Below are 13,530 nucleotides of genomic sequence, written 5' to 3' on the forward strand. Positions count from 1 at the left end.
CACTAGAAATGAAAAGACATTTTGTGTGTTAGAATATGCTTGAACACTGTCAAGAGTGTGCAGCACGCATTTTCGAGAAAATTCAATAAAAATGCACCAACTGGAAAGCAGATTTGGACATGACACAAAAAATTCAAAGAGGAAGGCTGTCTGTGGGCAAAGGGATCTGGACGACCACCAGTATCAGAAGATTTTACATTTGTGAAGCTGTGAAATCGGTTATAAAATCTACATCCCTCTGAATTTCTTGTTCGAATTTTGACAAATAAATCTTGTGCTGTTCAACATGAAGCCTGTTTAATATCGTTTGCCTACGACATGTAGTTACTCAGATATTCACATCTCAAATGATGTCAATTTTTTTGGGACACCCTGTATTAAAGTTTTGTGTTAATTAACGTTCACCGCCCCCCAAAGGAAATGATGAGAGCACGTCCACACTTGGCCACCATTTTAGTGCACCGGGTCCAACCAGAGAACTTGTAGGCTCTGGTCTGCTCTTGACCAGAGCCTCATAAACCGGCTCTGGTTCAACTTTAGCCGTCAAGATGGCGGAGAGCGTGTGAATTTTTTTAAACAGGGTTGAAAATTTGTGCAGCGCAGCTTTTTCACAGTTTGTTGAGTAAAACTGAGAATCAGTTCAGAATGTTGTTCTGTATAGAACCTTTCTGTAATGGGGTCTATATAGCACCCAAAATGTTTTTTTTTTATGTTACGATGTCAAGCTTCATACTTAAATAGCTTTTTAAGGGTTCTTTATTAAAGAAAATGGTTCTATATAGTACCATGAACACTCAAAGAACCCACTACATGATAAAGGGTTCTTTGCATTATAAAGTTTTCTTTGTATGATAAAGGGTTCTTTGCTTGATTAAAGGGCACCTTAGATTGATGGAGAATGTGCTGTAGATGGTTTTGTATAGAACCTTTTGCAAGTGGCTTCATGTAGCACCCAGAAGCGTTCTTCTATTGTTACAATGTGAAGCTTTACACTGAAAAATGATGGTTCAAGCATTCTTAAGTAAAGAAAATGGTTCTATATAGAACCATAAACACTCATAGAACCCTTTGCATGATTAGAGTTTTTTATATATATATATATATATATATATATATATATATATATATATTTTCAGGTGTGGACAGTAATGAAGTAAATGTAATTCGTTACTGCACTTAAGTAGTTTTTTCGTGTATCTGTACTTTACTGAAGTATTTCCATTTTGGGCGACTTTTTACTTTCACTCCACTACATTTCAAAGTCAAATATCTTACTTTTTACTCCACTACATTATGCGTAATCTGTCGTTCCTTTTGGCTTATGTGTGTATAAAAAACATAACATGTCAAAACAAAAGAAGCGCAAAGCAAGAACACCAATCAGGGCACAGCACGCACTTAGTTTTGGGCTTGTTTTGACCTGTTGGTCATACGGTTCAACATCAGTGCAGCAGACCACAATATAGAAATATGTACACATATGCAGTTGTGACTGATGTGTCTTTTTTCTGAATTTATACAAACACAATTTCATTTTATAGTAAATTTGTATTGTTAGTTTATGTTTATGAACAGAGACCTACAGATGCAATATAGTAAAGGAAAACTCATTTGTGAACCTGTGATTAAAGTTTTTATTAAACTTGTAACTAAGTTGCAAATAAATCTTAACCTGAAACTTTGCTTGTTCGCAAAAGGTTATTTCAGAGCCACTCAGTTCTACCTAATGGAAACTGTTTGCCTTCAGTGTTTTGTGCTTATGATGATTTTAATAGACATCAGTGACACTAATTAATGACATTCTATTGATAGATTGGTGTTACAAGAGTAACACTGGAGTATTTTCACCTAAAACGAGTTAATGAAGCAGAGTCTTGTTACAAAAACAGTAATAGGACATTAAAGTCATAATTAATATTTTAGTACTTTTACTTCCGATACTTAAGTACATTTGAAGGAAATACTTTTGTACTTTTACTCAAGTGGAGGTCTAAAAGGAGGAACTTCTACTTTTACTGGAGGAATATTTTATCTTGGGTATCTCAACTGTATCTCAAGTACATGATTTGTGTACTTGTGTACCATTGGAACCATTAGGATTAAATCCTGATGATTTTGCTTTCTAGGGGAAATTGGCTTATTGGTCACCACTAGTTTCCTGTAGGACACCTCTAGATTCCATCAAATATTCCTGGAATCAGTTCCAGAATACCTGTTGAACCATTAGAGTCCTTTACACTGTGATATCAACCCATTAGTAAAACACAAAATACCATTAGAGACTACTGGACACCACCAGGAACCAACAGAAAACTTTAATGGTTTCTATTCTTTTCAGCAAGGCCATCACCGCCGTTGTGAAAGAGTCTGACTCTTCAAGCTTCTCTAGGATTGAGAGTTTCACACCAAACCACTCTAAATGACTCTGTTTACACCCCCACCATTAAATTATATGGATATATATATATATTTTAAATCGCTTTAATATTAAAGTTTTGTGTTAATTAATGTTCACCCCCGCCCCCCCAAAGGAAATGACGGGAGCACGTCCACACTTGGCCGCCATTTTAGTGCGTCGGGTGCAACTTTAGCCGGCAAGATGGCGGAGAGCGTGTAAATTTTTTTTTAAAACAGGGTTGAAAATTTGTGCAGCGCAGCTTTTTCACAGTTTGTTGAGTAAAACTGAGAATGGTTGTGGCTCTCCTGAAATTAGGAGCAACGTCGTCTGTATAAAGGTGCCCCCTCCGAGAGCAGGATGTCGACCGAGGTTCTGAGGTGAGCGGAGATATTTATGCTTTATTCGAAGTGAAGTAGTTCACAGTTAGCCGCTCAGCTAACGCAGCTGCCCTGATTTTTAACGGTTCTCCGGAGAGCTGATAGCAAATAAAACGTCTTTTCAGCCTCGCCGGCGAGCCAAATAGCAATTTTATGCCCCTTTTCACCCGCTAAGCGAGCTTTTTCAGTGTGTTTTAGTTCGGCGTATGACAGTTAAGCTAGCTTGGAAGCTGGTTAGCGTTAGCTAACAAAATAACCATAGACAAAGAGTGGATTAGCTAGCTTGCGCTAGCGTAGCTGGAAAACTTGTAGCCACATATTGTATAATCCCGTCAAGGTGTCTGTGGTGGCGCCAGCTTCACGATATCCGTCATCGCGATATTATTGTTAAGCACCTGGTTAACAGTGATTATTAATTATGATTAATTGTGCCGGCGCCGGATTGAAACTGCTGCGCTATTTAAGGTGGAACGGAAAATTCTAATAAATAAGAAGCAGCAGAAAACTTAACCTAGCTCAGCCTCGTCCTTTATTACACATTTTTATTTGGCAATCACGAAACTGTTATTCCACATTGCACTCTTATACGGTAACCTATATTGGATTTTTAATTGCTGAAAAGGTTGTAACTTGGATCTGTTGGCTTAGTTTAGAGTATTTAGTTAGCTTGTGCTGTTTGTCTCTGATTTTGGCACTTGGCCTAAGTTCTGTTATGAATCTCAGAGATTAGTGCTGCGTAAATAAAAGTGACCAGATAAATCAGCTGTACGTTGTTGAAGGATTTGGTGTGAATGTTACAACATTAGTAAAGACATTGCTGTTTTTCAGTAATTGAACAGCTTAGAAGCTTCATGCACTGCTTTTTTGTGTGTTTGCTCCGATTCTTTCTCTATTGCATGGCTGGCTAATTAAGTTTATTCCAGTGTGCTGGAGCTAGTTTTGGAGATTTGGGAGAAAATAGGGTAGACTACACTACACACGATCTGCGTGCCCACTTGTTAATCCCTCCTCCATAAACCCTTGGAAAATGAAAGCTGCTTTTTTCCATATAGGCTAAACTTTATTGTTCTCAGATTTTGTGCAGTCACACACTCCAGACCCCCTTTAAATCCAACACAGATTCAGTTTAGGGAAAGCTGCTTGCATGCTGGTGCATCTGGTTAATCTAGCATGTACCAGGCAGGATTTTAGAGCAATGTTGGCCTTTTTCCGTGAGGCTCGAACCTAGAACCCGATGCAGCAGTGAGCAGTCAGTAGACAAAACACTGATCTGGATGAATTCACAATATGTGACATTATATGTTGAAAAAAAATCGATTTTACTAATTGTCAATGAGTCAGCAGCCATGAATTTTTATATCTGATTCCAGTGTATTTGTGGTCATTTTGTCCATCTATCTGGGCAAAACCTATTAGCCAAATTTGCAATATAACTAACATAACTAAATTAAAAATTAGCCTTAAATTTGTAGAAGGACAGTATTAATTGTTATTGTGATAATTATGTCATGATCCAATACATTCCTAAAGATGGTTCCTTCAAGGGTTCTTTAGTAAAGAAGATGGTTCTCTAAAGAACCTTAGCACTCAAAGAACCCTTATCATGATTAAAGTTCAGAATGTGGTTCCATATGTCACCCAAAATGTTTTGTTGTTTTTTTTTTTTGTTACAATGTCAAGCTTCACACTTAAATTGTTTGTTTAAGGGTTGTTTTAGTAAAGAAAATGGTTCTATATAGAACCATGAACACTCAAAGAACCCATTGCACGATTAAAGCGTTTTTTAGATTGATGGAGAATGTGCTGTAGATGGTTCTGTATAGAACCTTTTTGCAAATGGCTTCATATAGCACCCAGAAGGGTTCTGCTGTTGTTACAGTGTCAAGCTTTACATTGAAAAATGATTGCTTGAACCTTCTTAAGTAAAGAAAATGGTTCTATATAGAACCATAAACACTCAAAGAACCCTTTGCATGATTAGAATTCTTCAGATTGATGGTGCGATGTGCTGTAGATGGTTCTATATAGAACCTTTTTAAAAATGGTTCTGTATAGCACCAAAAGGGGTTCTGCTGTTATTACGATGTCATGCTTGTATCAATGGAAAAACTCCTGGGTGCTATATAGAACCCTTTTAGAAAAGGTTCTGTGTAGAACCATCTGCAGCATATTCATCAATTTGAAGAACCTTGTCACCATGCAGAGGGATTTGAGTTTTCATAGATCTATATAGAACCATTTTCTTCATTAAAGAACCCTTGAACCTTTGCGTGACGATGACCGTTGCCATGTTTGCTGTCAGAAGTTTTTGTCTCTGGACTGCCCTCTAGTGGATTTACTGCTTAACATCCATGTCAACATAAAGGATGCGTGGAAGTATGTGGGCAGTGATGGTTACATCGTTTGAAACGGACGTGTTGTTATGTAACTGTAATATAAACGAGCCTTTATGCTACTTCGCCATTCAGGCCTTGCTCCTTGATCCTCAGCCTACGTGTTTAGCGATGTGCCCCAAAGCTCCTAACTGTTGTCAAGGAAAGCGGTTCAGCTCACTGTTATGAAAATAGTTTACTTAACCTCTTATTGACCAGGGTATATTTTGGTTTTACCATTTGAATTTACATGGCCAAATTATAAGGCAAATTATTCAGTAACTGCATGAAATAAATGTACATTTTTATTTTATTTTTATTTATTTTTTGTAAAAGCTCCCCTCAGATTAACAGAGAATGTTTTATGATCATACACATGTTGCTATATGCTTACAATTTACTGCTGAAAGCCAAAAATCTTAGACACTCTTTGTATTATTTTATAAAAATAATTTTTACAGAGCAGATCACTGAAGAGACGCCATCTGTTTATAGTTCATAGCCCAGATTTGTGGAAAAATGGGTCGACTTTCAATAGACAAAATTGAGTTCAGCTTCTTTTATTATAAGGGTTTAAAATTACATCATCCATCTATTTGACTGGACAGAAGACAGTTACAGCTCTCATATGACACCCCACCTTTTGAATGTAGCTTATGAAATATGAAAGTTACGAAGAATAAGATGAAGTGCGGTTTGGAACCACGGGTGGTCTCAAGGGATTGAAAAGGTTAGTGTTATTGGAAAATTTGAAAAAATACAAAGGAAAAATAGAAAAATACAAACACCACTCTAAAACAAGCACAAATGGGTCTTTGCTATGTTCAAATTACTGAAAACTTCAGATGTCATTATTATTATTATTATTATTATTATTATTGTCGTCATCATCATCACTGGAAATAATTGCAATTACAAGTCTACACAGTCTATCCTACCACTTATTGAGCTATGGTATATAGGAGTTACATACAGAGCGTGGCAAGAAAACAGTGCAAAAAATTGTGTGTATAGGTGTGCTAAAGCTTGTTTGGGATGGAAATCTGCAGTCACACCGGCTCTTTGCGGATAAAATTGGACACCCCTGTGCTACGATATTTAAACACATTTGGAGTTAAATAAAACTACCGGAGTATAAATATTAAATTACACTGGCCATTAATAATAGCAACTGGAATTTGTCAGTTGCTCTACTTTTTAGAGAGACAGCTGACAATCACATTAGTTACTGAAGTGATTATGCGCATCCACATCAGTGATCGTGGTTGTCTCTGGCGTTGGCATGGTAACAACCAAGATGACCGATTTGTGTCCCAGCAACTACATTTTGGCAAATGTTGAGAATTAGTTTGCTGCCTGCATCTCAAAATGCAGCTCAGAGTTACAGACATCTGCGCTGTATATGAAAGCAGTCATAGTTTCATTTCCTGAATGAGGTGGAACGGTGCTGCGTTCTCCTTTCGCGTTTCCAAAATGGAAAGTAGGTTGTTTATGATCACTGTTTGCCTGCTCTGTGGGAAGCAGAGCATGTTTTTTCTGTCACTTGAAGACGTTCTGCCATTTTTAAAATAAATTAAAAAGCCTTGTCGTGTGTGTGGTATAGAAATTGCCTGAATATTTTTATTTGCATTGTTTTTTTGTTGCCATGTTCTGTGTGTAACCCCATCATCCCTAGAGCTCACAAGTGGTAGGCTAGACTGAGAAACATGTTTAATTTTTGAAAAATACTGTATTAGAGGACAAAATATTACACCACAGTTTGGCTTGTTGGTTGTGACACAACAGCTGTGTGGGCCATGACTGATGAATCAACTCACAAGAAGTTGAAAAACAAGTAAACACACCTTATTTAGAAGCTGGCAGTTAAGGCATTTATTTAGAGTAGAACAGGCTGTGTGCTTTCTTGTCACTGCTAAACGCTTAGCCAGGAACTAACACTGTGCTACAGGGCCTTAATGTATGAACTGTTTGGACAGTTGTAGAAGTTACTGGGGTTTTGTAGACACACAAGCAGTGGGAACTATTGCAATAAGGCCTGACAGATATGGATGCCAGTTTTAGAGCGCTAGTATTTCTGTACATTTTCTGATATCAGCAGGTATAATTTAATATAGTTAAAATGAGACTCCCAATATTTTTAATTAACAGCACTTCACTAACTAATGTGATTGCTTTCTGGAGAGACAGCTGATAAAACCAACTGAGAATCTCCAGTAGCCTTTAATAACGGCCAGTATAATTTAATATTTATGAACTCATTTAGTGGCTGAGATGTAAACAAAGGCATTCAGAGTGGTTTGGTGTGAAGTGCTTCTTTGTAGAAAAACTCAGATGTCTTTACAGTGGTGGTAATGGGAACCAAGGGTCACAATATCTACAACACAAATATAGCCATTTTAATTACTATCCAAAACCACCAGTGAACCTACACATGTCTTCTGAGTTTTTATATGGAATTTTGACGACGGTAAAATAGTCATAAATCTGAAAAGAGTTTTCTTTAACGTATTTTTGCCTCACAGTGCCCTGCATGCACTTCTCTGCCATAAATGAATTGAAATAAGTGGATTAAAATACATTTTAAGCCAAAACATGACCAGAAAACTATCATAAAACAATGCCTCAGACATCAGGCAGAGTAATCATAGCCATTCTGTGTAATAAATGTATGAGGGAGCTTTCAGAGGCATTAAACACTTCAGATGTCTGGTTCCTATCACCACTGCTGAATCAGCAAGTTTCTCTAGAGCAGAGTGTTTCACACCAAACCACTCTGAATGACTTTCTTCACATCTCGACATGTAATAATGTGAAATTTTAAAAAAATCGGTTGAGTTCCTCTATAAATATTGTAGCGCTTGGGTGGGGCTACCCAGAATTCTTTGTGAATTAGTTTTCTGTACTGTACTTTTACTTTTCTGTACAAGTTAGCAGATAATGACTGGGTGGTCTGGAACTAGTGGTCTGGGTGGTCCCCTCAAGTATGTTCACAACCACCCAAGTATATTTTGAGCCATTTTAACTATTTCCAGTTCCCCGTTTGTCCCACTTTAACAGATTCCTAAATATTTTATGTATCAGCAAAAGCACATTTAGTGTAACATGAGACGCCATATCAGCTGCTTGTGTTTTAACATTTCTGTGGTGACGTCCTGCAGCTGCATGTTTAAATACCCAGTTAAGTAAAAGAACATGAGTAAGAACATTAGATGAGTAAGTAAGCTTGTATGTTCCCGTTTAGCTCAGGGCTGCAATGGCATGTCCGTACATCTGCACACACCACCAACAGTTAGAGTTTTATGCTGTAGTTCTTTACACTTACATCTAGTCTCTTCGCAGATGTTCTGATTCAGAGCGATATGCAAATCAATGGTTAATAAATCTAAGACGATATTTTCTGGGGTTTTTGTTTTATTTATTTATTTATTTTTTCTTTATAAATCTGATTAAGTCGGGGTTACACTACACGACATTTACCCTGATTTTAGCCTTGATTCTCAGTCTGGCTGAGCCTGAGCTGGTTTGCTCTAGTCTGCAGATTTTTGGGTCAGTCGGAGTCAACAGTTGGAGAGAGAGCCGAGTCGTGTGAGGTGCACAGACTCAGATTTACTGCCTCCCGATTGCGTTTCAGACCAGTCAGAGTTTATTAGTCGTTTTTTTCGACCTGACTCTGAGTGCAATCTAGTGTAAACTGATCAAATACTTAATCTGAACAGATTCCTGCAGCAGCCGGTGAAAACCAAGAGTGCGAAAGAAGAAAATATAGCAAGTAAACAAGGTAAAATGGTGAAAAGTCTCTCACGTGTGGATCAAAGCTTTTTAATGAGCTGATTTTAAGGCACAACCAAGTTTGTGTACGTTTAAAACAAAAAAAAAAAATCACACTGATCACATTTTTCAATCCATGATCTTCTTTACTGCATTAATGCAAACGGCAGAGAAAACAGCAGCAGCAGCCCCATGTTTGTTTATTTGCGTCTCCTAGTAATGGGAGAACGAGAGAGTTTGCGTGAGTTCAGTGAGTTAGTTTGGTTCAGCAACAGCTGAAAAGTTGAGTAGTGTGTGATCCCTAATCGTTTAGTGTGGATCCCCAATATCTCAGCTAAAAAAAAAATCAGCAAAAACCAGCTGGATAGTGTGAGACACTTGAACAGATTTTTATAGTCTGTTCTGACTTTAAAAGTTGTGTAGTGAACCCAAGGCTTTAGTGTTTCTGCTTCTACTGATGCTGCTACAAGAAAATAGAGTGGATCAGGCTGAAGTCCGCTGTGCCATTCACAGGTTTCTAATATTGTATTTTTATAATGGTTAATGCTCAAAAAATGGTAAATAGAAGCATTAACATGTTAGTAAGTTTGTATTTAAGCATGAGAGGATGTGTGTCATTGTGAATAACATCACGCCTGTGCATTCAGCTCATGCTTTCCAGATCACAACTGTGATTTTCTTCATGATAGCTCAGTCTTGCAAGCCAGACAGCTTCACCATATTATGGCTGTGTTTACATGCAAAGATTTTCTCCAATCCGGTTCAGTACATTCTGGTTATACTACATTATTAAGACTGATGTGTTTATATTCTCACTCTACTCAACAACCTGACGTAAAATCTCTGTTTACATGCTCACAAGTAATCTGATCCAAAATTACATGCATGCGTAGAGAACCGCTTACTGTAGACATTACCATGACAATGAGCATCACGTGAGTCCAGTCAGAGTGAGATGAGCAGCAGTGAGCAGTGCTTATGTTTTTAATTGCTTTAAAATGATGTCAGATTCAGGAAAACGTCCTTCACATGTCCTTATTAAAGAAGGCCGAGAGGAAGACGTCGTGTTCTGAGACACACAAGCTGGACGTCCGTCCCACCGCCGCCTTTTAAAGATCAGAGCATAAACTTTGTCTCCTCTGCAGACCAGTTTCTGCTCCGCCATGTTGAATGGAATGAACATTCACTAGGAAGCGACGCACATGATCAGAACGTACTTAAACTTTCCGATTGGGAATGTAATAAGATACAGGTGTTACATGGATATTATTCTTATATTTACCAGATTACTTACAGGATTACCCACCTCAATCAGTCAGATAGAAACTGTTTTCAGAAAGGCCTCAATCGGACTAGACTATTCCGATTGAGGTGTTTACATGGAAGTATTCTATTCCGATTGAGCTATTAGTCGGGTTATTAACGGATTATCAGGCCGCATGTAAACATAGCTAATGTGACCAAGAACTAACCAGGAAGAGGCCGTTTGACTGACATACCAAATGACCAGTCACAGCCTTCTGCTTTGGCCTGGTGTGTAGATGAAGTGATGGTGGAAATTTGACTCATATTTTGCTCTGAAAGGCTCTTTTTTTTTTTTTTCTTTGGTCACAGTGCCCAGTGCAGGCAGCTGTTCACTATTTCTGGCTAGTGTTGAACGTTGTTTCACATCTGAATGATGATAAAAAAAACGCTGTGTGAAAGTGTGCATGCATGAACGTGTGGGTAGTCAGAAAAGTCATTGAAAAATCCTGGTAGTTATGAATGGCTGTGTGTGCAAATGATGTGGGCGGAGCATCTGAATCTGTGGTCACTGGACAGCGCATGACCTTTGGGGTAGTTCTTGGTTAGCCTGGTAACTTGGGCCAGAAAAGCCTGTCCAACAGCAGAAGAGCTAAGTGAATTCCTATTGTTCTGCCCTCAACCTTTGCCTTAAGTTATCCAGCTTTCTGAGAAATTCTGCTTTGTGAAATTGTGCGTCATTACTGTTTATTGTGGATGCACTCTGTGTTGTTGCTCACTGCTCGTAAAATCAAAGTTCATGTGTTTTCCAAAGCCTAGGCTACATTATAATGTATGAAAACCTACCGGTTTCCCTCGGCTGGTTTCAAATGGATTTTCCCCCCCTTTTCTGAGGTTATCTGGATTAGCTTAACTGGATTTTGTCAGTAATCTGATCAATACATTTACATGCACTTGAGTAATCAGATAATGGGGAAATTTCAGGTTTACCTGAGTCAGACAGTAATCAGATTTCTGCATTGCAACCAGCCAGTAAATGTCATGTAAAACTCAAACTTCATTGCGCGGCTTTTTTAAAATATCGCACCACTTTGAACTGAAATATGAACATACATCATCTAGAAGATGAATATTTAAATCCTTCATTTTGTCAAGTGTGTGTTTGGTTTCAAATGGCTCCAAAAGTGTTTTGCTGTGTCTCGCGGCGACGCTGCTCACTTATTTCTGGTACCGCCATCTGTTTTCACACATGCACAGACTGAGAAATGCGAAAGAAATCAGAGTAAGAGTTTACATGCACTGAGAAATCTGATTACTAAGCTAAAATCCAGCCTCTTTATCAGATTTCTTAATCTTCTAGACTTTACTCTGAGCTAAGAAATCAGAGTGTGCTGTTTACATGACCATTTGAATAATCAAATAACTGCAGATATTTGATTATGATCAGACTGAGTGCATATAAACCCACTCAGTGTTTCCAAACCTAAAATTAGCGTTGTGCTATGGCTCTCAGTGCTCCCCTGTTTGTACGCAGTATCTGTTGTGGGGTCTCCATGTTGAAGCTGTTGACAGGTCTTGCCGTAAAGATCCACTGAGCTTAATATTTTTTGTTGTAGGCCTGAACCTGTTGCTGGGGGTAGCAGAAGTGGCGGTGGAAAGCTGGGAGTGCTGATCAATAAACTCCATGAATTTCTGGCGGTGTCTACAGAGCAAGGCAGCGAACACAGCCTGCCTGGACACTGGAGTGGTGAGTTTTACGCACAAATAAACACACTGCACTGTTAAAAAATGAAGTCAAGTCAACTTAATTGTAAGTAGGGCTGTCAAGTAATCAAAATAATCCTTAAAAAACCCTAAAGATTTTTTTCCCCATTTAAAAAGCAGTGGTTTTTTTTTAGCTACAAGTTGACAAAATAAGCTTCATCAGAATGTGTTTAGTTTTAGTAAAATTTCATCACATGAACGCATATTCAGATGAACATGTAGCTGAACATGACATGACAATGTCAGCTAAAATTTAAGTTTAAGTTAAGTGACCCTTATTAGTACCACAACGTGGAAATTCACCTCCGCATTTTGACCCATCCGTGCAGTGAAACACCACATACACTAGTGAATGCACACACACAAGGGGGCAGTGAGCACGTTTGCCCGGGGCAGTGAGCACGTTTGCCCGGGGCAGTGAGCACGTTTGCCCGGGGCAGTGGGCAGCCCTATCCACGGTGCCCGGGGAGCAGTTGCGGGTTAGGTGTCTTGCTCAAGGGCACTTCAGTCACATACTGCCGTGGTTTCCTAACCTCCAGCCCACGACTGCCCCCATAAACACCAGGCACCACTGGGATTCAAACCCAGGGTCTCCCGTTGACTAGACATGCACTTTGACCAACTAAGCCACGGCACCACAGCCTGTAGCATTTCATTATTGCGACAGCCCTACGTCATGACAATAACTTTAAGGCAACTTCACGTTGTTTCACGGTGGCTGGTAATAACACAGAGAAGCCTGCTTTAACTGGAGAGAGTAAACATGCTTGTGTTTCAGCTCTATTTGTGAGCTAACTTATTCTTGGCCTGCTGTGGATTTCATAAGTTGTGATTTAACAGCATATAAATCACATAAGTGACTAGTGCTGTGAGCACTAGAAACTGTGACACACTGGGTTGTTGTGGCCCAATGTGCCTGACCACTGTGATAAGTGGTAATGTTGCCAGAAACGTAGAATGTTAGTGTCAGTAGAGCTCAAAATATTGATTAGTTTGTAGTCTGCTGTGGTTGAGAGAAAGCTGTTTTGTGTTGTAGTGCAATTAAAAAGTAAATGGATGATTATTGTGCTGTGTGCAGGGCTCCAGACTAACGCCGTCCCGGGGATGATAAAAAACAGCACGCAGGACATTGTTTTAACAATTTTGGACACTTCTGGGAAGATTAACTTGATGTCTGTAAAACAGTCATAAAATCGTGAACGTGCCAGCCATCCACGCTCATCCTAAATATAATAGTCCATAAACTGCTTTTAATTCGCTTTCATCAAATTTCTTCTGTAGGCATGATTCTAATTTCCATTAGCACATCATTAGGCATTGCAGTGTAATGTTAGCATTACCTTAAACATGGACAGTTAAAACCTGAAGCAAACATTTAAGATTTTCTTACATTGCTTGTTGCTTTACAGTCTCTCTAGAATCTTCTTGAACGTGGTTAGTTAGTAACATGCAGACTGGTCAAGTGTTGTGTGCCGTAATTAGCCAATCTCGGAGCATCTGAACACAACCTTTCAGATCCAAATTATGTTCCAAGGCACAGTGATGAACTTGCTGTATTTTTTTTTTCCAAAGCGACCCATAAATGAGGAAAAAAAATAAGTATTAATAC

At 38.7% G+C, this 13,530-nt stretch overlaps 1 protein-coding gene across 3 annotated transcripts in view; it reads left to right on the top strand.

Moving 5' to 3' along the window:
- Positions 1-2,571: 2,571 nt before the first annotated feature.
- LOC118814426 (transcriptional regulator ATRX-like) overlaps positions 2,572-13,530 on the top strand; it is a 51,706-nt gene continuing 40,747 nt past the window's right edge. For all 3 annotated transcript variants that reach the window (XM_036580025.1, XM_036580026.1, XM_036580027.1), the window contains exons 1-2: positions 2,572-2,775; positions 11,774-11,904. In XM_036580025.1, the coding sequence (XP_036435918.1) occupies positions 2,756-2,775; positions 11,774-11,904 (151 nt within the window). In that variant the 5' untranslated portion in view covers positions 2,572-2,755. The remainder of the gene's footprint in view (positions 2,776-11,773; positions 11,905-13,530) is intronic.

This window comes from Colossoma macropomum, unplaced genomic scaffold (assembly GCF_904425465.1).
Source record: "Colossoma macropomum unplaced genomic scaffold, Colossoma_macropomum, whole genome shotgun sequence".
NCBI lineage: Eukaryota > Metazoa > Chordata > Actinopteri > Characiformes > Serrasalmidae > Colossoma > Colossoma macropomum.